The following is a 20519-nucleotide window of genomic DNA, read 5'->3' as shown; positions in this document are numbered from 1 at the left end:
CCAGTATTCTTGCCTGGAGAATCCCATGGACAGAGGAGCCTGGCAGGCTACAGTCTATAGGGATGCAAAGAGTCAGGCACAAACGAAGCAACTTAGCATGCACACACAGATGAGTATCTTTTCTAAGTTTCAGTTTATTCATGAATAAAATGGAGATTATGTAATTTGCCTCATGTAGGTGTTGGGATTAAATGATAGGATATATACACCGACTCGTTGGACATGAGTTTGAGCAAGCTCCGATAGATGATGAAGGACAGGGAATCTTGGTGTGCTGTAGTCCACGGAGTTGCGAAGTCGGACATGACTGAGTGACTGAACAACAGCAAGAATGCAAAGCAGTTAGCCGAGTGCTTGGTACATAATACATACTTGAAAAATATTAGTTCCCAGTATCTCTAGATCATTGTCTTACTAATAATAAAGCTTACCCTGGTACATCAATAAGTTCATAGTGCTAATGAAAATTAACATTTCTTGATGCATAAGCTAATTTTTGGGCCTTTGTTTATTCAGTGCTGTGTTAGGTACCAACTGGATATACAAGACATTTTGCAATATATGATTCTTGTTTTCTAATCCCCACAGTGAAATGTCAGTCCTAGAAAATGTTTAAGGACACTCAACCCTGTGATGGTATTATTTTGTTGGAATTCGGACTCTGTAACTAGCTGTTTGAATTTCCTCTCTGTGCCTCAGTTTCTTCATTTGTAAATTGGAGGAAATACCTTATAAGATTGTTGTAAGGAATAAATGAGCTAATATATGTAAAGCACGTAGAATACTGCCTGATACATGGTAAATGCTAGCAGTTGAATACTTGGAATACTTGGGCCTAATCAATCAGCCATTTTCTTTTCTTAAAGTGAATGAGTTTCTTTGTTGGAGGTTTATGGTGTATCTTTAGTCTCCATCATCAGGACAGTTGAGTCTAGGTGGAAGAGTTGAGTGAGCTGAAGGACATGGTTTGAAGATTATCATGTTCCATTTTGAGATTGGACACTAGACTTTTCATATCTTGCCAGCCCTCCTTTGATGATGCTTTGTCAGAAAAAAATGTATCTTGAAATTCTTACAAACCTGATTTCCTCGCCAAAGAACATTGAAATGTTCTTTTTGTGGGGGGTAGAAGAAGGGGGCCGCTAATGATGTGAAAGTATGATAAAGGAAAGGCAATTTGAATAGAAAACTTTGATTTTAGCTTAACAAATCAAATTGGCCAAGGATTTTCTAATCAAAAGCTACCTCTCTCTTAAAGGGAAAACTCATTTCTGATTTGTATTTCCTTCTCAAGAAGTGAGATTAATATGTTTTATTTTTATATTAATGAAATTGAACATCTTTTTGTTGTGTTTATTGATTGAAAAAGACCCTGATGTTGGGAGAGACTGAGGGCATGAGGAGAAGGACATGGTTGGATGGCATCATCTACTCATGGATGAGTTTGAGCAAGCTCTGGGATAGTGAAGGACAGGGAAGCCTGGTGTGCTGCAGTTCACTGGGTCACAAAGCACTGGACATGATTTAGCAGCTGAACAACAACCTTGATTACTATATTACATTCGTGAATTACCTATTCATGTCCTTGATCTCTTTTGTTTGTTTCATGAGGAGACTGATCTTTATAGAATAAGGACAGTAAACCCTTGCAAATACATTTCAAGTATACTTTTCATCTTGTCAGTTACCTTCTTTTTCCCTTGGTTGTGCTTTTTTAAACTGCATAGAAATTTTTAATGTAATGAATCTTAAATTTTTCCTGAAAAGTATCGTCTCATTATGGTTAGAGAATTTCAGCTGAGTGTTGTAAAACGTCATAGTTTATATGTAGACTGATGCATATAATAGGCATTTTTCCATGTAAATAGGTGATTGACTATCATAGGAAGAGTCTTTGCAAACTAACAGTCCTGAGGCTGTAACATAATGATAATAGCTACCACTTACTGCACGCTGCCTGTGTGCCAGGAAGTATGCTAGATCTTTTATGTACTATATCTCTAATATTCAACTTCAAGCAAAATATTACTACTGTCCACATTTCATAGGTAAGTGAAATGATTTGCCCAGGGTCACCGAGCTAGTTAGTGGCTGGATTGGAATTTTAACTCAAGTATGCGTAATTCCAAAGTATATACTTTTTCTACAGAGTTGGGCTTTTTGAGGCTTCAAATAAATTAAATGGGTTGTAAAAGTTGAGTAAATATCTTTCACCAGAACTTGAAAAGATGATCTGTAGCCTAGTTGGACAGCTCTTGGTTTCTGAGAGCAGAGTAGGAAAGGTAATGAGAAATATGTAAAGCCGCTGGAAGAAAGGTTTCCACTGTCTAGGACAGTGGTTCTCAAAGTGTGATATCCAGACCAGCAGCAGCACATCACTTGGGCCTTTGTTAGAAAAGCAAATTCTCCTGTCACACTCCAAACCTACAGAAGCTAGGGATGGGGCCCAGCACCTGCTTTATATTTGCAGCTGATTTTGATGCGTGTTAAAATTTGAGAGCCACTGGTCAAGGGGAATTATTTTATTCTAACCATAAGTTTTGCTTTTGTGAGCTTCAGCCTAAGTCTTAGCCCTTAAGTGCAAAATAAGTGTTATCAAAGTGACAAAAGCATAGAACCTAACAGGAGCCGGTTTTGAGTCCAGTTTAATAATCATTTAAGGCAGGTTCACCTCCCTGAGCCACAGTTTCCCATCTCTCAAATGATGTTTATAAAATCTATCTCCATTCAAGGTATTTTTTCAGAATTAGTAAGATAATATCTAAAGTGCCTAGGACCTTGCCTGGATCCTAGGTGTTTGAGAAATTGCCTCCAGTGATTTTTCTTGTTAAGCAGAAAGCCCCCACCCACCTTCTATTCTCAACTTCTCTTGTTTCTTGAATGTTTCACTGTCTTGTGTCTCTGGGCCTTTATATTAGCTATTTCTATTGGCTACTCCTACCTCCCACCCCTTTACCTCATTAACTTCTATACATCCTTTAGATCCCTGCTTATAATTTACTTCCCCTGGACGGGACTTTTTTAAACCCCCATTCTCCAGTCTTTGTGTTCATATAGCATCACGTATTCCTCCTGACACTACACTTAGCACAGCTTTGGAATTGCCTGTCTCCTGTATAAACATCATTGGATAGGTCCAGTGTCTCGTCTGCACCATATTCTGGGGCCCAGTAAAGATTCTCACATATTATAGGAGCTAATAAATGTTGAATGAACGAATGGTGGCTGTCATTATTGCTGCTTCATCTTCATATCATCCAAGAGCAAGGTTTCCTCTCTGGCTTGTAGTTTTTGTGCTTGTGATAATCATAAATAGTTTTAGAACCAGTGCCTATTTTCTCTTTTCCTAAAAGCACATATTTTGACCTAGGCTGACATGGTAGTTCCCTGAGCTGCTTCCTCACCACTGATCTCTCTGTGTCACAGGTACCTTGGGGGAGCTGTGTGCCTTGATGGATCAAGTTCATCACATGCACAACCAGAAATGGCAGCACCCTTCAGACCTCACCAGGCGGTAAGTGGGTATTTAGAAGAAGCAAGAAAAGGGTAGAATTTTGCTGCGGGAGAATTGTGGTAGGGCATGGGGCTGTAATTGTTGTTTAACTACAGAGGTAGAAAAGAAGTGAGATAGTATAATGGAATAAGAATTGGACTACAATTCAGGAAACTTGGGATTTGATCCTAGCTTTGCACTTTTTAACTAGCTACATGATTGTGATCCAGTTACTTCATTTCTCTGGTCCTATCAACAGTAAAATAAGATATTAGACTAATTGACCTCAAAGGGTCTTTCTAGTCTTGAAATCTTCTGGTTTCTTGATGCATTGTTGTTTTACAGTTCTATTCGGTTACTTGATCCAATTACTCAGAAACCTTGGAGTCACCTGTAAGTCCTTACTCCATAGTCGGTGCATCAGCAGATCCTATAAGCTCTTATGTATATTATCCAGAACTTGACCATTTCTCAATCATTTTCACTTGGGTTGTTGCAAGTCTCCTAAATGATCTTCCTACTTCTGCCCTTGCCTGTGTACTGTTCTCAACTTGAGCAGCCAAAGAGATTGTCGGCCATAAGCATAAGTCAGATTCTCTTTGCTCAGAATTTTCCAGTGGCTTCCCATCTCCATGATCCCCTGCAAGTGCCTATCTGCATGGTCTAACCTGGCTTGGTTAGCTCATCAACGCCCTCTCCTCTACTGTTCACTTTGCTTAAGTCTGCTCTGGTCACACTGGCTTCCCCGCTATTTTCCAAGTATATCAGATGTGCTCCCACATCCGGCCTTTACACTCAGCATTTCCTCTATAGTAACCAAAATGACAGCGGTTCTTAGAACAGCAGTGTTGTGTAATAGTTATTAAATTATGCAGTCAGATGTGAATTCAAATCTAGGCCCTTCTACTTACTCAACTATATAACCTTGGGGAAGTTACTTTATCTGAGGCTCAGTTTCCTAAATCTGTACAAGGAGTTTAAATTGGAGTAACTTTGCTGGTAGGATTGTCATTAGGATTAAATGAGGTGACATGTTTAAAGAATTCAGCAAGTATTTGCATATAGGGCTAGATAAATGCTAAGTGCTGCTAAAATTACTTTCAACTTTGGCTCTTCCACAAAATTACCTATGGAGATACCTAGAAATACAGATGTCCAGGGACTCTTAAGTTATTAAGTCTAAAGGTGGAGAGAGGGGCCAAGAATCTGTATCTTGAAAAAGAAAAAAATAAAAAGCTCCCCAGGTGTTTATTAGGAACAGCTGAGTTGAGAATGGGATGAAATTAACTCAGAGGGTCCTGCTCCAAGCCCTAGCCCAGTATAAGACTAAAGGAGGCTCTCAGTCTTTGAGTCTGTTCAGTCTCCTAACTTACAATGTGATACTCATGTGATGCCTTACCTTCTCTGGGAATTTTATTCTAATTTTAACTGCTGTGTCCTGAGCAACCTTGAGCTGTGTCAGACAGTGAGGTCCTGTTGGAGGTACGGATCTGATGCAAGCAACAAAGTATAAATCCTGTCTTGAATGTTTCCCGAGGAAAGAAATGGTTTTTTCCCACTTAAACATTACTATATACTACACACTGGTTTTTCTTAGAACATTCATGTATGTGGACCATGTTACCATAATACTTATATGGGAATTAGGTGGCTTTGGAAATTGAAGGGAAATGCTTACAGAATGACTTTCATATCAGGAAGATAATACAAATTTCTAAAATTGTGAGAATCAAAATATGAATATCCAATTTTCTAAAATAACAATATTCTTTAAATAGTTATCTTGGCCTTTTTTTGTGTATAAATAGCCATTCCAGCCGAAACCCTCATCTGTCCTCTTTTTATTTTCCCCCTTTCCTGATAGAAACTACGCCCGGTTCCGACAGAAATCTCTGCAAAGATACAGTCTGACCCAGTGGGTTGACCGGAATAAGCGAAGCCACCATCGGTTCCAGCGTCTACCAGATTTCCCATACGGTCCATTTGTCTCCTCCCATCAGCAGTGAAGGGCCCTACCCAGGGTCCTGTCCAGAGCAGCATCTCATCTTCTGCTGTTCCATGCTTTGTAGATTTCGAATTTTATTTTTCACAATATTTTTATTTAAAGAACTTGTCACCTTTTGGAAATGCATATTGCTGACTTGAAATTTTTTGTATAAGGTCCTTTGTTTTTGTGTGTGTGTGCATTTAAGCAGTGTTGAGTTGGCATAGTTTTAATTTTTTAATTTAAATTAAAGGTGGCTGCCTCCTGAAAGCCAGCATTAAGTCAGAACATCCCGGCTCAAGCAAAGAGCCACCTCTGTGCAGAGGTGAAGTCTACTTCTGGTGCCCAAAAGAAATCATTCTTTAATCTCTTGAAGGAAGAGGTTCTTTATCAGGCTGCAAACCAGTTTTAATTATTGCTGATGACTTATAAATGGATACAAGTCACTTTTAACAACCCTTCTACTTTTTTTATTTGCATCTCTGAATACCTGTCAGTATTTTAAAGTTGGTAATCCAGGACATCTGAAGTAGTTGAAAGGACAAATTAAAAGTGTAAATCTTCTCTTCTTTTTGTACCTACTGGCTGCCTTTTTTGGCTTTTTTTTTTTTTTCCATTCTTCATTAAATTTATTTTGCACAGTAGTGTTTCTAAGTCTTAGATAGCTTAACTCTTAACAGAAGACTGGTGACTAACAACCTCTTTTGATTTGTGGTATTGTGACTGATTGCCTTCTCTGTCTTTCTTCAAGGATTTTCCTTCCTTCCTTGTTTCCCCAGTGATCTTAGGGCTCTACTGGCATATTCCTGTATCCTGTTTGACATAGAGATGCCTCTTAAGAACAGCCTCATTGCACTCTTTACTGAAGAGCTGCCCACCCAGAGTCTTGACTCTAGGACAGGCCAGAAGGCAGTGCTATTGAGAGGTGTCAGTTGGTCTTCAGTCTCATCTGCTGAACCCAGCTTTGAGTATGAGTTGGCGAGTTAGTGAGCCTCCATCCTATGGAAGAGACTTTGGGAAGCTGTCCTTTGTCTCCGTTATTAGTTAATAAGAGGTGCCTTTTGATCCAGATGTTACCACCTCCTCACTTGGTCAGAGGATGTACAGTTTTACAAAACTACTAAAGTGGATTTAAAATAGTTTTGATGAAAAATAGTTTTGATGAAGCCGGTGCACAAAGCATTACCTGATCTTAAGGAATAGTACTCTAAGCTAAGTTGACGAGCTTTGTGCAGCTACCTTAATGTCTTTGGAGTTTGTTATTCTCTTTACAGACAGCTCTAGACATCTCTTGGGAGATTTTGCAGTTTGGCATCTGTGCTCTTGTTCACTCTCTGTGAAGGTTGTACCTAGTTGCTATGGCACAGCCTGTGATACTGGGCTCGCTGCCTGTCAGGTTTTGTTGCTCCATCAGCCCCATCTTTGTCTGCAAGTAATCTAACATAAACATCCTACTCTGCTTTAGAAACTGACTTGGGAGAAACTTAGTCATTGTTATCAGTAAATTTAGATGGATGTCCCTAAGTGTTTACCATTTCTGTCCAGTCAAGGAGTCTCTTTTCTTGGAAATTTGGTTGCGAGTCTGGGGCCAAAATGCAAAGGAGAAGTTCTGTTCAAAGGCAAGAGTCAAAATCTGTTATTTCAGTTGGCATTTACAACGTCAGTCACTTCTCTAAGTTTGCGTAAATCAGCTTGATGGAGTGGGACAGACGAACATCCAACTTTGAAACTATAGCATAGTTAGAACTAAGTATTGCTGGAATATCTAGCCTTGTAGTGTCTTATTGCCCACCGATCACCAGGGAGTAAAGGGATGGCCGTTGGCTTGGGCAGAAGTCTGAAGTCTCACGCTCTTGCCTCCCTGGTGCAGGAAGGTCTAAGACTGACATGTCACGGGAGCATCGCCTTTGCCAAATCTAATGAGTGATGGGTTATCTTGAAAATGTGACAATCACATTTCCTCTTTGCTCAAATAATTCTATTTTTCCAAAGCTTTAGCAGCTTAATTAAATCTCTTGGACTGGGGGAGGAGAGAACTGTTCCCTAGCGGTTAACATGGTATTCTTTAAGAAGAAAAACAAAGCCAAAGAAAACTCATTATCAGGCATGTTCGCCTTAAAGATGGTAGTGCTTAGAATCTGGCGTTTGAATTTGTTTTTAAACGCTACGTATCTCATATTTGGTGTTGGCCTCTTAAATCTAATTTTCGTGTAGAATTCTTGCCATATTGTTTTATTTGAGTAAGGGCTCTGTGCACTGAACTGCCTACCAAGCTTTCTTCATCTGTGATGACATTCTCACCACAGGGGTCTTAACAGTGCAGAGTAGACTTGTGCTGTTTACATAGTTCACTTGTAACTAAAAGAGCCTGAAATAACCTGTAGTTTTGCATCTAATTCGACCCCAGTTTACTTCGGTTGTTGTCAGGATCAATTATGAAACTGAAGTTTGGTGCCTCCTGTGTATCATGTTTTTCCCCTGTAGCAGTTGTGTTTAATGTCATTAAGAAGAAATAAAAGTTCTTGTCAGTGGCTTATGTACTATGGCCTTCTGTTGCGGCCTCTAAGGGAGGGTTCCTTCCTTCTCTACGTAGGTAGGTTGGTGGGGCGTGGGAGGGGGTGGCAGTTAGTAGAACGTGGCATTGGGGAGGCGAGGGTGTGTGCTCCCAATTCTTCTGAGGGTAAATTACAGTGTTGAGAAAGGCGTTCCAGCAGTTAAGAAATGTTGAGATTGATTGGGATTTGCAGCTACATATAGTGCACGTCAGGAGCCTGACACAGAGCGAGCCTGAAATATCCCTGTGCTGCTGTTTCTGCAGAGTGGGGGGAGGGCTCGGCCCGTCACACAGGCGTTGCCGTGATTCCTTCCTGTGGCTGGACAGCTGCCCCCTGTGGCTCTGCCCCCAGCGCCAGCACTGACTGAGGAAGAAGCCGAGCTACCTGGGGCCGTCTTCCTTTGAAAGGGATGTGAGAAACCAGAACTGATAGTTGTTCTTAACCCAGCCTCTCCAGAAATCCGCTCCTAGAACCTGGGGCGAAGGTCAGATAAGTGTGGGTAGGTGCGGGAGACACAGCGTTTCTTGCTTAGATCCCTTTTGTGAACCTAAGCTTCTTAGACTCACCTCAGGAGCAGGATGAAGGGGAAGGCAGAAGCTGTCACTGCATTTGCCCCTGCGTTCACCGTCTCAGCTTGTGCTGAGGAAATAAGGAGCAACGTGTTTGGACAGGGTCTCTGTCCTGCTGTGCCGTAAGTTTTGTCTAACATGTATTCTATAGTGCAGGCGAAAGGCTCAATATTAATTTGCTAAATACCCAGCTATTTGATAGTCTTGTCTGAACCCAAGGGTTTCTTGACTCGCATATATACACATACCCATTTTGTCCTTGCAGGCGTAGGTGTTCCTTTGTCCAGTAACCGCTTATTTCCTTTTTAACAGTGTGTTACTGTAGGCATCAAAGGTTTCAGAGACCAGGCGGGGTTCTCCGAGCTGGTGATGTCCCTTACCCTCAGTTTATGTTGTGGAGAAGTAAGGAGGAGGAGAAGTGGACCTTCTCTAAAAGCTCATTTTCTAACCAGCCTCTTGTGAGCTTGTACAGGAAGAAAAAATCCCAACCATCTAAAACTAGAAAGCAGAGTCCCCTGCTTTTCTTAGTGCTGTCCTGCTTTTCTAAGAGAAGGCAATTATTCCTAAGCTGATTCTAGGGTATGCCTGCTTTGTAGGCCAGAGCACCTGTCAGGAAAAAAATGTCCATTTGTCACAGGAAGTATCAGCTGGCTAACAGTGGAATTCCTTAACTAAAAGCTCCCGCCTTGTCAATCCTCCCCACCTGTCCTCACCCTGTGACAACTGGAACGTGCCACAGACAGAAAATCTGACCATCCGAGCACCTGTTGGGAAGCAGTGGAATGTCATCTTTTGGATAATCTTTAAAGCCATCTAGTCCTGAAATGCTGAATCATTAAGGAATTATTTGTATACAAAGATCTTCAAATAACAAGGGTTTGGGCATATTATACCCATGGAGCTTGGGAGCGAGGGTTGTCCTGTTTACAGAAGCATTTTGTTCTTGGAGGCCACTTTTTAAAAGCAAAATCCAAAATCTGTCAAATAGATTTAAAGAGGATGAGAAAGTAGAGGTCTGAAACATCACATGACTGGAGGGGTGAGATCCCACATATTTCTGTAAAGGACTGAACTAGACATCTTTAAAGTGGATTTGAGAGGAGCTGTTGCTCAGTTGCTAAGTCATGTCTGACTCTGCAAGCCCACAGACTGCAGCATGCCAGGTTCCTCTGTCCTCCACTGTCTCCCAGAGTTAGCTCAAATTCATGTCCTTTGAGTTGGTGATTCTATCCAACCATCTAATCCTCTGCTGCCCCCTTCTCCTTTTGCTCTAAATCTTTCCCAGCGTCAGGGAAGGCCCACACTGAAAAGCTGGGGTCTGGAGCTTTGGGAGGGGACTGGACTGGAGAAAGGAAAGCCTCCTGCCCCGTGGAGATTCACCAGTCCTTCTTCCTCTCCTCAGACCCTGGGGTCTCCCCGCTGTTCTCAGAGGGAAGTGCTTTGGCTCCTACTCTAGCGGGGGTGAGGTCTGGGAATCCTCTGTTCTTACCCTCTTGTTTTTGACAGAGGAGACCAGGACCCCCTCAGAGAAGTAACTGGCCTGAAGGTCTCCGGCCTCAGTCCAGCAATCCGCCTGCAGGCCTGCTGTGGTCTTGCAGGGCAGGGGTCTCAGTCTCAGGAGGCTTGCCTGGGCCCTTCCCAAGCTGTGGGGAATCTGTAGATCGAAGTGAGGGCTGAAGAAAGGGGACAGCCCAAGTCACAGTGGTCGGGTTCCACTGCGCAACTCCAGTTAACTGGAGACCAGCTCAATTGTTGGGGAACTTGGGAGTTTAGGGAGATGACTACAGGGAATGGAACTGAGTTAGGAGTGTGGTTTGCGCCACTCCCCTCAAGCCCTAAGATGACGTGCTTCAGGCACTGACAAGGTGAAGACTGCAAGCGGCACTCCCAGGACCCCACGGATAGCCGTCTATACCGGATGCCAGCCTGGACATTCTCCATCCTCTGGCGCTGGACAGGCTCAGAGGGCCTGGGAAGTACCTCTTTGAGGTCTGGCTTGGAGTTCTGTGTGCTAATCAATTTCCCACTTTCTTACCCAGACTCCAAGACCTGCTTCCCTCTGCTCTCAAAACCTTCCAGAATAGCCTACTCTAAGCCCCACTCACTCGATGTTTTCTAAGCTCCTCCCTGCTCTAGACAGAAATGTTCAAGGTGCCCCATTTACTGGTCTGCTCATTGGCTAATGGCATCATTACTCTACCTTCCAGCCTGCTGTGGGATCAGAATGATGTTCCTTTAACAGCCTTAACAGCATGCTGTGAATTCTGAGCTGCAGCAGCCAGCAGCTCCTGCAGTTCTTCCTGACTTCCCCCTCATGCTGGGAGAAGCAGGGCTGTGTGCATTCCTTTGGCCAGGGAAAGCACCAACCCCATCCAGAGGGGAAAACCCTTTGTTTTAAAAACTGAGCTCCAGCCTGCATACCTATGTGATGAGGCAGCCCAACCTCGGTTGGGGTGGTGGGGGGAGGGGCTCAGTCATAGGATAGAGCAGCTATTTTCTCCTCCTACACGTGCACCCCCATCTGTTAGAGATTTCCCTTCCAACTCCAGCTTGGCTGGCAGGCTTGTCCCTAAAGAAGCTGCAGGCCAAAACGGAGAACTGCCTCCCTCCTCCACACATCCTGACTTGCTGCCAACTGCCAGAAAAAGAGGGCAACATTTGGGCATTTACCAGAAGACGAGGATGTGCCTTTTCATTTGTCTTTTTATTTTACATTTAAAAAGTGGTTATTGCTCTAACTGGATCAGAGGTAAGGACCTCTGCCCTAAGGAGCCTTGGCCTTGCAGCCCCATTCAGCAGGGATGGAAGTCACAAGACAATGAGTAGAGCCTCATGCCCTCCCATGAGGAAGCCCTTAGTGTTGTCGACATCTGCCTTTTACCCTGTGTCTCCTCCCTCCCTGTGCTCCACACTTGGGCAAAGCAGAGGGGCGGCTGCCCCAGCCATGAGAGCTCTTGTAGACCGGAAGGAAGGGGTGGTCAGGGGTAATGGCTTTCAGCTCTCTAGCTTGGGGGCCATTGCTCTTATCGTTCAGTTCCACAGGTATGCACTGGGCGCCTATGGTGTGCCAGGCTTGTGCCAAGCGTGGTCTCCCACACGCTCGTCCTCAGTCACCGATGGAAGACGCAGAGGTCCGTCTCTTCCCACGCAGGCACTCCGCAGCCGTAACTTGTCAGTCCCAGGGAAGGCTCTGCCCTCCCTTAGCAAGCACCATTTGTGTTTTAAACCAGAAAGAGGCAGTGGAGGGAGGGACCCATCACCTCACACCACTCAGGCTCTAGGGAAGGACATGAGGACCCTGGGGAGCTTTCACAGAACCCTGGATGAGATGGCAAGATATGGAGACCCCAGAGGCTGGGACTGCTGACTGTCCATGGTGAATGGCTTGGGCCTGCCTTCCAGCAGAGTCCAACCCGGAGGGGGTGATGAGCAGCCCCCAGGGTATCCCATGTGGACGTATCTTTTCAGTTGTGCAAGCCAGCACTGTTGCAACTCCAAGAGATTTTTTTTCTAAAGAAATGGAGCCCATACCTTCAAAGGTCTCTTTCCCATTCTGTCTTCTTCAGACCCCAGACTGATGATCTTACAGTCAAAAACAAGGGTCAAAGAAGGTAGAAGATACAGGCCACTAGTCGGGGAATCCCTCTGCCCTCTGGAGTGAAGCCCTTCAATTGTGTTTTCCAAAAGAAACAGAACAGAAAACATCTTACACACTCGCAAAGTTGTGCATCGCACCACAAACAAGTCCTTGATGGCTGGATCCAGCGAAGGCTTGATGGCAGCCAGGACTCTGCCCGGCAGGCAGCCCCACAGCTTCCCTGAAAGACACAGCTTCTGTCAGTCCAGGTGCGTGTCAGCTCCCAGGAGCTTTGTGCATTTTCTCAGAGAGGAGGCCAGTCCAGGAGAGGCGAGGAGGCAGAAAGAAGGCTGTGTCTCATGCAGCTTTGCCTTTTCCAGAATGGGGCCAGGCCTTTTAGTTTGGTGGCTTGTTTTATTTTTTGCAGAGTTGGGGTCTGTAGTTTAGCCTTCGTCATCAGACCAGGATGGGAGTCCAGAGGGAGACTGCAGCTAGCGGGGCCTCCCCATCTCCAACCTCGGCAGCCCCCTCTCTCCCTGAGCCCATGGACCCAGGGACCAGCAGAGAAGAAAAATAAAATCATTCTTCCTGCAGACAGGCAGTCACGCTTCGATGATGTTCACCGAGGGCTTGTTTGGAAACTGGGAGGGAAGAAATGAGAGAAGCGGCCAGGGCTGAATTGAACAGAGTTCTTGCAAGGTTTGGAAACAGGGAGAAGACGCCAGAAGGAAGGGAGCAGCAGGGTTGCAGCCTAAAAGCCAGGCTCTTGTCTCAGGTGGAAGGCAAGCAGGAGCCCCGCCTGGGTGCCTGGTCTCTGCCTTCTCACGCCCAGCCTCCGGCCTCACTGAGCTGAATGGCCAGGACGGGCCCCAGCAGAGCCGCCCCGCCGGCCGGTTCTCTCACCTCCTGCAGATCTGCCTCTTGAGCATAGCCTCAGCCACTGACATTGCTGAGGTGCCTCTGGAGATGGGGGTTAGTAAGAGGCTTCAGGAAAGTGCCAGATAGAAGCCGAGAGAGAGGACAGGAAGCCAGAGGGTGTAAGGAGACGGAGAGGGGAGGAAATGTGGAGAGGGCCAGATGTTTGTTGGACAACCATCGTCAGAACCATGAGATTCTCTCCCATTCTCTACGTCTTCCTTCTGAGCTGCCCAGAGCAAGCACTGAAAGGGTTTTCATATCTGTTTTACAGGAGAGGAAACGAAGGTACAAAGAGGTGAAGCACCTGCCCAAGGTCACACAGCAGAGCAGGAGCAGAAGGAGCCCAGAACCCCGACTCTCGTCATCCCGCGTCAACCAGGAACTCTGCCCCCCCTATTTGCTGCACTCTGGTTAAACCCCTCCTGGCCCCTGGCACTCTGCAAAAGGAGAGGGTCCAAAATCAATCTGCAGCTTGCCCTGGGTCACACGGGCAGCGGCCAAGCTGGGCTCTGTCCTGCGGCAGCCACGCCAGGCCCCAAGCTGACGCCTCGGTAGCCCAGGGACTACCAGGGAGCCAGCCCCAGGGTTCAGACCTTGCCCTCACCTTGCTACGGAGAAGCCCCCCGCCTTGGTGCTCTGGTGTGCTGGTTTCTGACGCACTCTTGGTTTTTTCCTTGTTGTTGTTGGGTTCGTTGTCCTTGATGATGTCATACTGGCGGCAGAAGAGGGCGATGACACCTGCAGGGGACAAGGGGGAGGAGTCAGAGGCCAGAGCCCCAGTCCCTGCCCCTCCGCCTCATTCCCCCTAGACCCGGCTGAGCTCTCCTGCGGTGGCCTCTCACCCGCTCCGTTGCAGGAGGCTGCCTCTGGCTCCCATGTCCACCTGTCCCTAGCCCCGAAACCCCTTCACCTCACCGGCCTTCCCACAACACCCTTCTGAGGCTGTCTCCTCCCTTCCCTTTTCTAAACCTCAGAGGGCTCCCCTTTCCTTTAGAGCAAAGAGCAATGAGAGCATCCATCTAGCACGTGCCAGGGCCTGACAGTCCACCTCGCTGAGCCCTCACAGCTCTCGGGGGGCACCAGTTATTACCCTCCCCAGGTTACCAAGGAGGACCTGAGGCAGAGCTCAGATAACTCACTCACCGTCACAGGGTCCAGCTGGGGTGTGCACTCCGGGGCCTGCACTCTCCTAAATGTTTAACGCTGTTAAACTAATACTTTTTTAGTTTTTGAAAGGCCATTAGTGTAATATTAAGGCAACCACTTCCAACTCTCATAGAGGCCTTCCCTATTTTCACCTCTATACTTGATTTACAGTGCTTTTTATTTTTCTCTTTTGGCATGGCTTGCGGGATCTTAGTTCCTTGACCAGGGACTGAACCCAGGTCACAGCAGTGAAAGCTCAGAATCCTAACCATTAGGCAACCAGGGAACTCTAATAGAGTGCTACTTCTTGGTCTGTTTGAGAGATTATCTGTTGATGTCCCCTCCATGGGAGACAAAGCCCACCAACCCCCCTCAACTTCCTTCCCCATCATTCTAGCAGAATTACACCACAATTTGGGGTTAATTCACTATTTTATATTGTTTCAATTATGTGAATACTATCTGTGCCAAGTCTAATAGCACGCCACATAAGCAAAGCTCCCCTTTTGTACAATCCTTTGCTTTTCCTTTCTCTTTCAAGCGTCTGCTTCTCTTTGCATCTATAGAACATATTTTTCCATATGCCTCAACGACCACGGATGCCCTCTCAACCATGGATGTTAATATAACTTTGACATGGTATTTAATTCCTTCAAAAAGACTTCAGTCCACAGCCTCACCATCCTTTCCTTCTCACTCTCTACCTTTTCTCTAGGGTCACAGCTGCACTGAGCCAGACTGAGCTTAATTCATTTCTTACACACGCTATGCCCCAAACACCGTTTCTTTTTTGGCTGCTTGGTGAACTCCTACTCATCCTTCAAAACACAATCCCCATTTACCTCCTCTCTGGGTTTTTCTTGATTTCTACTCCAAGCCCCAGAATGAAGTCCCTGTCCTCTGCTCCCATGCCTGATGCTCTGACCGCACTCATCACGTCAAGTTATAGTTAAATATCGGCCTGGCATCGCCCAGGCTGAGATCCTTACAAGCACCTGACTCTTCTTGGTCCCAGCTGTAGCACTTCTCTCTGGAATGGAGTGGCTGTTCAGTAAATTCTGGTTAGGTTGAGGGGTCTCTGTCCTCAGGGAGCTCACAGACAAGTGGGAAAAGAGAGAGGGAGGAGCCCAACTAACTTAGCTAGGAAGAGCTACATTCAGAGAGGAGCACCACAGTGTGCCATGGGAGCCTGGAAGCAGGAGAAACATTCTAATGCACGGATTGGGAGGCTTCATGCAGGCGGTCTCAGAGCTGTGTCTAGACAGATGAGTGGGATAAGAGGGGGCCCAAGCCTGAGGTGCTCGGACGGAGAGGCTGCTGTAGCCATGGCTGCTTTGAGGGCGAGGGAGGACAAGCACTCACAGAATCCTATTGGGTTGGCCAAAAAGTTCGTTCGGGGTTTTCTATATAACGTTCTGGGAAAAACCAAATGAACCTTTTGGCCAACCCCACCCAGGCAGCTACTGAATTGTTTTTTTTTTTTTTTTGGTGAGGGGTGAGTTACAGAAAGGATCAGATCTGGCCCACCAGAGCAGAACTTAGGTTCCTAAATCCTCCTCTCTCACTGTCTCTAAGCCCCTCGTCCTTCATTTGCATGAGAAAAGGGTCTGGTCAGGGTCCCCCATTTCCCCCTCCCACCAGGTGAAGTGAAGGGGAGCTCGGGGCCCGACTCACCGGCCCACATGAACAGGACCACGACGATGATCAGCACCTCGCCCGTCCGCAGCTGTTGGTTCCTCCCCATCTCCTTCATGGTCACCTCATCTGCGTGGATAGAGATGCTAGGTCACTAGGTCTGGGACTCCCTGCCCCTCCAACAGCCACCCATCGAGGGCCAAGCCCCAATTTAAGTGCTATTTCTCAGTTCAGTCGCTCAGTCGTGTCTGATTCTTTGCAACTCCATGGACTGCAGCACACCAGGCTCCCTGTCCATCACCAACTCCCCAGAGTTTACTCAAACTCATGCCATTGAGTCGGTGATGCCATCCAACCACCTCATCCTCTGTTGTCCCCTTCTCCTCCTGCCTTCAATCTCTCCCGGCATCAGGGCTTATTTCTACTTGTGCCCAAAAAGAGATTCGAGAACATACTGATGGCTACTTAGGGGGCAGTAACTGGACTTAAAGCTGCGAGTTTGAGTCCCATTGTTTGGGGGACCTGAGTGGACCTCCCTCTCTCAGGGGGCTGTCTGACTAGGTGGCAGGGCCCTGAGGAGGGATGGGGGGCGGGTTTTGTGCTTTCTGTCAGCCATGCACCCTTCCAGTCTGGACCACCCCTCCCCACACCCCATCCCGTGCTGATGGTGGCCTGGGCCTGCCTTTGTTCTTCGAGGCCATCTTCTCAGCCTCGCGCGGCGTCTTGAAGAGCACGGGCTCGCTGGCGGGACTCTGACCCTGGATGGATATGGCCTGCACGTGCACGATGTACTCCGTGTCCTCCTCCAGGTCCCAGAGCGCGCACGAGCGGGTGGTGGTGTTCACCTCCTGGATGAAGCGCAGCATCCGCACGTCCTTCTTCTGCCGAGAGCAAAGCCGGGCCCCAGGTTTCAGTGCCCAGGCCACCATGCCACATCTGCCCACCTCTCCAGCAGTGATGAGGCTTCACCCTGGCTACCATGCTAAACCCCCTACAGCCACAATCTGACTCAAGCATCCCATCACCTCTGCAGGTAGGTATCCACCTCTCCATTTTACAGGCCAGGAGATAGGCTCAGAGAGGTTTCAGAAGCTGTCCAAGGACATATATCTTGAGAGAACTGGTGGTGGTGGTTGTTTTGTTTAGTTACTAAATCATGCCCGGCTCTTTGTGACCCCATGGACTGTGGCCCGCCAGGCTCCTCTGTCCATGGGATTTCCCAGACAAGAATACTGGAGTGGGTTGCCATTTCCTTCTCCAGGGGTTCTCCTGACCCAGGGATGGAACCCGAGTCGCCTGCACTGGCAGGTGGATTGTTTACCACTCAGCCACGAGGGAAACCCAAGAGAACTGGTGTGTTAGTTGCTCAGTCGTGTCCAACTCTTTGCGACCCCATGGACTGGAACCAGGTCCTAAACTCACGTCTGTTTACGATCAAAATCCTGCCCCTAATTCCTAGGTTCCAACCATAGATTTCCCTTCTGGGGCCTCTTTTCCCAGCCCCCTATGCAGCTTTCTGCCCATCTCTCTTGCTCCTTGTTCCTCTGTCTTTCTGCTTCCCTCCTCTCCCAACCATCACTTGTATCTGGATGTGTTCTTCCCTCCCAGGGCCCCTTGAGGGTTACCTGCTGAGAGATGGCAAATCCGATGACAACCTCGTCCTCCAAGACATCCCAGCTTACCACCGCAGAGTTGGCCTTGAGGTGCCTGACGGTGACGTTCACTGGGGCCGAGGGGCTGTCTGGGGGTGGGGAGGCATCTGAGTCTGAGCACCCCTGCTGTGAGGTGCAGATCCACCGTCTCATAAGTATGAAAGGCGAACCTGAGGTGGCTATGTGGTGACAAGGAAGAAATCCAGGCCTCTGGTGGGACTGGCACCCGGGGTGGTCTCAGTTTCTTAGGGGCTGAAGAGCCAGGCCTGAGAAGCCCCAGGCTCCTTGAATCCAGGGCAGAGGCCCGTGCTGGCCACAACTGGCCCCACTAGAGTCCAACTAAAATTGATGAGCCTGGGCCAGGGCCAGGGCTCATGGAGGGTCAGTGGGAGGTGGGGAGTGGGGTGGAGGACAGGCACGGAGGACACATAGGTGGCCGGGGTTGCAGGAGCTGAAGGTGAGTCTGGTGAAAGCGGTTAGAAGGCCTCCCAGTCCAGGGCTCTTGCTACAAACAGCACTGTCAAGTGAGTGACCTTGAGGGAAGGAGAAAGACCCAGAGGTCGAGAAGAGTCTAGCTGGGCGAGCCCTGGGATGGGACTGAGGCTTGAGAGAGGAAGCCCCAGGATTGTGGAGGGCCAGGCAGGAGAAGCCCAGGGAAGGGCCTTCTCCAGACCCTACCAACCCCAGGAAGCAGGTGGGGAGGCAGCAGAGGAAGACGGGGTCACTGAGAGCAGAGCCCCTACAGGAGAGTCAAGGGAACAGGGTAGGGCCTTTTGGAAGTGGGGACAGAACAAAGAGGACCAGAGGAAATGAGAGTGAGGGGGATGGTGGGGGTTAGAGAAGCAAGAACCTTCCAAGAGAGGGGCAGCAGAATCACTGAAGCTTCTGTATCCCCCAGGGGCAGGCGCTGAAAGGGGAAGAAGACCTAAGCCTAGAGCCGCCCCCCTTGCCCCGTAGGCATGGGGCCTGGGGACACAAAGCCAGACGTGGAGTCCAAGAGAGACAGAGATACACAGACAGGGGCAGCAGACACTGCACCCCAGAAGAGGCAAGGGGGGACGGGGGACAGACACAGGGCAGGAGCAGGGAGACAGCACTGGGCCAGGGAGGGGGGCAGGAAGGGATACTAGCAAGGCGGCAGCAGCCAGAAGGGACTGGCACAGGGCATCAGGAGAGGCAGAGTGCCCGGGAGGCCAGGCCCCAGGGGGCAACCAGCCTCCAGGCTCGGGGTCCACCCCCCCACCTCCCGGTGCCCTAGGGTGCCAATCCTCTCCCCACTCTCCCCCGCAGGACCCAGGCCACTCCGACCTGCAGAGTTGGCCTGCAAGGCTTTGGGGACAGGGAGAGAGGCCTGAGGTGCGGGGACCGTGTCCTCAGCTGCTCCCTGGGCCACAGAAAGGAGCCAGGGCTCCTGAAGGAAAGGCCTGGGGTCAGGGCAACAGAGGAGGGGGCTGGGGATCCCAAGACCCTAGATCCCAGGGCCAGGGGTGGCGGGAGGGGGTTTGAGAGCTGGAGGTCGGGTCGGGGGTCAAGTAGGCAGGAAAGGGGCTGGAGGTGCGGCAAAGGGGGATCAGTGAGCGGGCCAGACACGGGGTCCCCAGGGAGCCCGGAAGGGACCGGAGGACGCCCACCCGCGCCCCCGCCCGGGGCCCCCTTACCCGCCTGCACCAGCGCGAGGCAGACGCAGCCCAGCCACAGGCGGAGCGCGGCGCGGGGCGGGCCGGGGTGCATGGCGGCGGCTCCGGCCGGCCGGCCCGGGGCGGCGCAGGCGGACGCGGCTCCGGCGCCCGGCGGCCGCTCGCGCTGGCGCTCCGGCCCGCCGCCCGCCCGGTCCGGCCGCCCCGCGCCGCCCCGCGCCGCCTGCATGTCGGCTTCGCGGACAGCGACTCCCGCACGGCGGCGGCGGCGGCGGCGGCGACCGCGTCCACGTCGGGCGCCCAGGGGGGCGGGGCGCCCCCGCTGCGGGGAGAGGCGCGGGGGCGGGGTGAGGGCCGGAGGGCGCCCCCCAGCCACCCCCACCCCGAGGGCCCCGACCCGGCCCGCGCGGCTGCGCCAGCTGGCGCTCCCACCCTCTCGCCTGTGCCCGAGCCCGAGCCGGGCTCTAGGCGCCCCGCCGTGCTGAGTGAGCCCCGGCCTCGCAGCGCCTGTGCCCGCCGCGCGCAGCCCTGACCCGGCCGCCACCGCTGCCCTTTGTCGGCGGGGAGAGGGAGGGCGAGTGCCACGGAGACTCTCCTCTGTGCCCCCTCGCCTGGGGGTCCCCACCCTCAGTCTGCCCCTGCCCCAGAACAAGCAGGCTTTGCAGACTGGGGCAGGAGGGAGCAGCGGGGAGCAATCCCAGTAGGGATGTGGGTGACTCTATAGAGTGCTCAGTAGGTGCTAGGGTGCTCAGTGTTTACCCTGAGGCTGGGAAGAGGGAGAGTGAGGGCCAGGGCCTGAGACCCCAGGCCAGTCCTTCCCCTTCTTGGGCCTCCGTTTTTCTCTCCACAGTGAGCATCCCCGAGGTGCCAGATGCACGAGAGGGCCTGCGGCCCTGTCAGGGCCCGCTCTGCTATCCCCATTTTGCACAGGAGCCAGCAGCTTGGACTTGCCCAAGGATCCACAGCAGAGCCAGGATGGGAATACAGGCCCATCTGACTCCCCATCCTGTGCCTGACTGGACTGTCTCCCCACTTGGGATCCCTGAGATCCTAGAACTGCCTGCGCCAGCTTCTCCCCAGAGAGAGAACAATCTGGAACAATCTCTTCTCAACAGCAGGGATGAGGGAGGAGTTGTTCCAGCAACCCCCGACCCCCGCCCTTCAGGCCCTGGTTGAATGCAGTGAATGAGCTAATGACTCTAAAGGGCAGCCACAGTTCAGAAAGGGCTTGAGTACCCCTCCATCATCACCCTGGGGACATCCATATGCCTACCACTGCCTGCCTCGGCCCACACATCCTTCGGTCTCATCCACTCTTCTGATCTTGGAGTGGCAGAGAAACGCCCTCACGCT

At 49.5% G+C, this 20519-nt stretch overlaps 2 protein-coding genes across 16 annotated transcripts in view; one reads left to right on the top strand and one right to left on the bottom strand.

The window, feature by feature from the left end:
- S100PBP (S100P binding protein) overlaps positions 1-8008 on the top strand; it is a 33649-nt gene extending 25641 nt beyond the window's left edge. For 12 of the 13 annotated variants that reach the window (XM_019978926.2, XM_070774386.1, XM_070774382.1 and 9 more), the window contains 2 exons: positions 3427-3514; positions 5358-8008. In XM_019978926.2, coding sequence (XP_019834485.2) covers positions 3427-3514; positions 5358-5499 — 230 coding nt within the window. In that variant the 3' untranslated portion in view covers positions 5500-8008. The remainder of the gene's footprint in view (positions 1-3426; positions 3515-5357) is intronic. The other variant, XR_011562245.1, reaches the window with a different exon arrangement.
- A 3278-nt stretch (positions 8009-11286) lies between these two features.
- On the bottom strand, positions 11287-19562 carry FNDC5 (fibronectin type III domain containing 5). 3 transcript variants are annotated; one of them, XM_070774415.1, is made up of 6 exons: positions 19188-19305; positions 17503-17618; positions 16560-16758; positions 15917-16006; positions 13701-13834; positions 11287-12419 (listed from the first exon to the last, which is right to left on the bottom strand). In XM_070774415.1, the coding sequence occupies exons 1-6, from the start codon at positions 19258-19260 to the stop codon at positions 12204-12206; spliced, it is 828 nt and encodes a 275-aa protein (XP_070630516.1). In that variant the 5' UTR covers positions 19261-19305; the 3' UTR covers positions 11287-12203. The 3 variants fall into 3 exon arrangements, with proteins under 3 accessions (XP_070630516.1, XP_070630518.1, XP_070630517.1); XM_070774417.1 differs by having other exon boundaries at positions 12278-13356; positions 19188-19562; XM_070774416.1 differs by having other exon boundaries at positions 12278-12819; positions 19188-19562.
- Between the last annotated feature and the right edge of the window lie 957 nt (positions 19563-20519).

The sequence above is a fragment of the Bos indicus genome, chromosome 2 (genome assembly GCF_029378745.1).
Source record: "Bos indicus isolate NIAB-ARS_2022 breed Sahiwal x Tharparkar chromosome 2, NIAB-ARS_B.indTharparkar_mat_pri_1.0, whole genome shotgun sequence".
Taxonomy (NCBI): domain Eukaryota; kingdom Metazoa; phylum Chordata; class Mammalia; order Artiodactyla; family Bovidae; genus Bos; species Bos indicus.
This window is presented reverse-complemented; position numbering and strand designations above follow the sequence as displayed.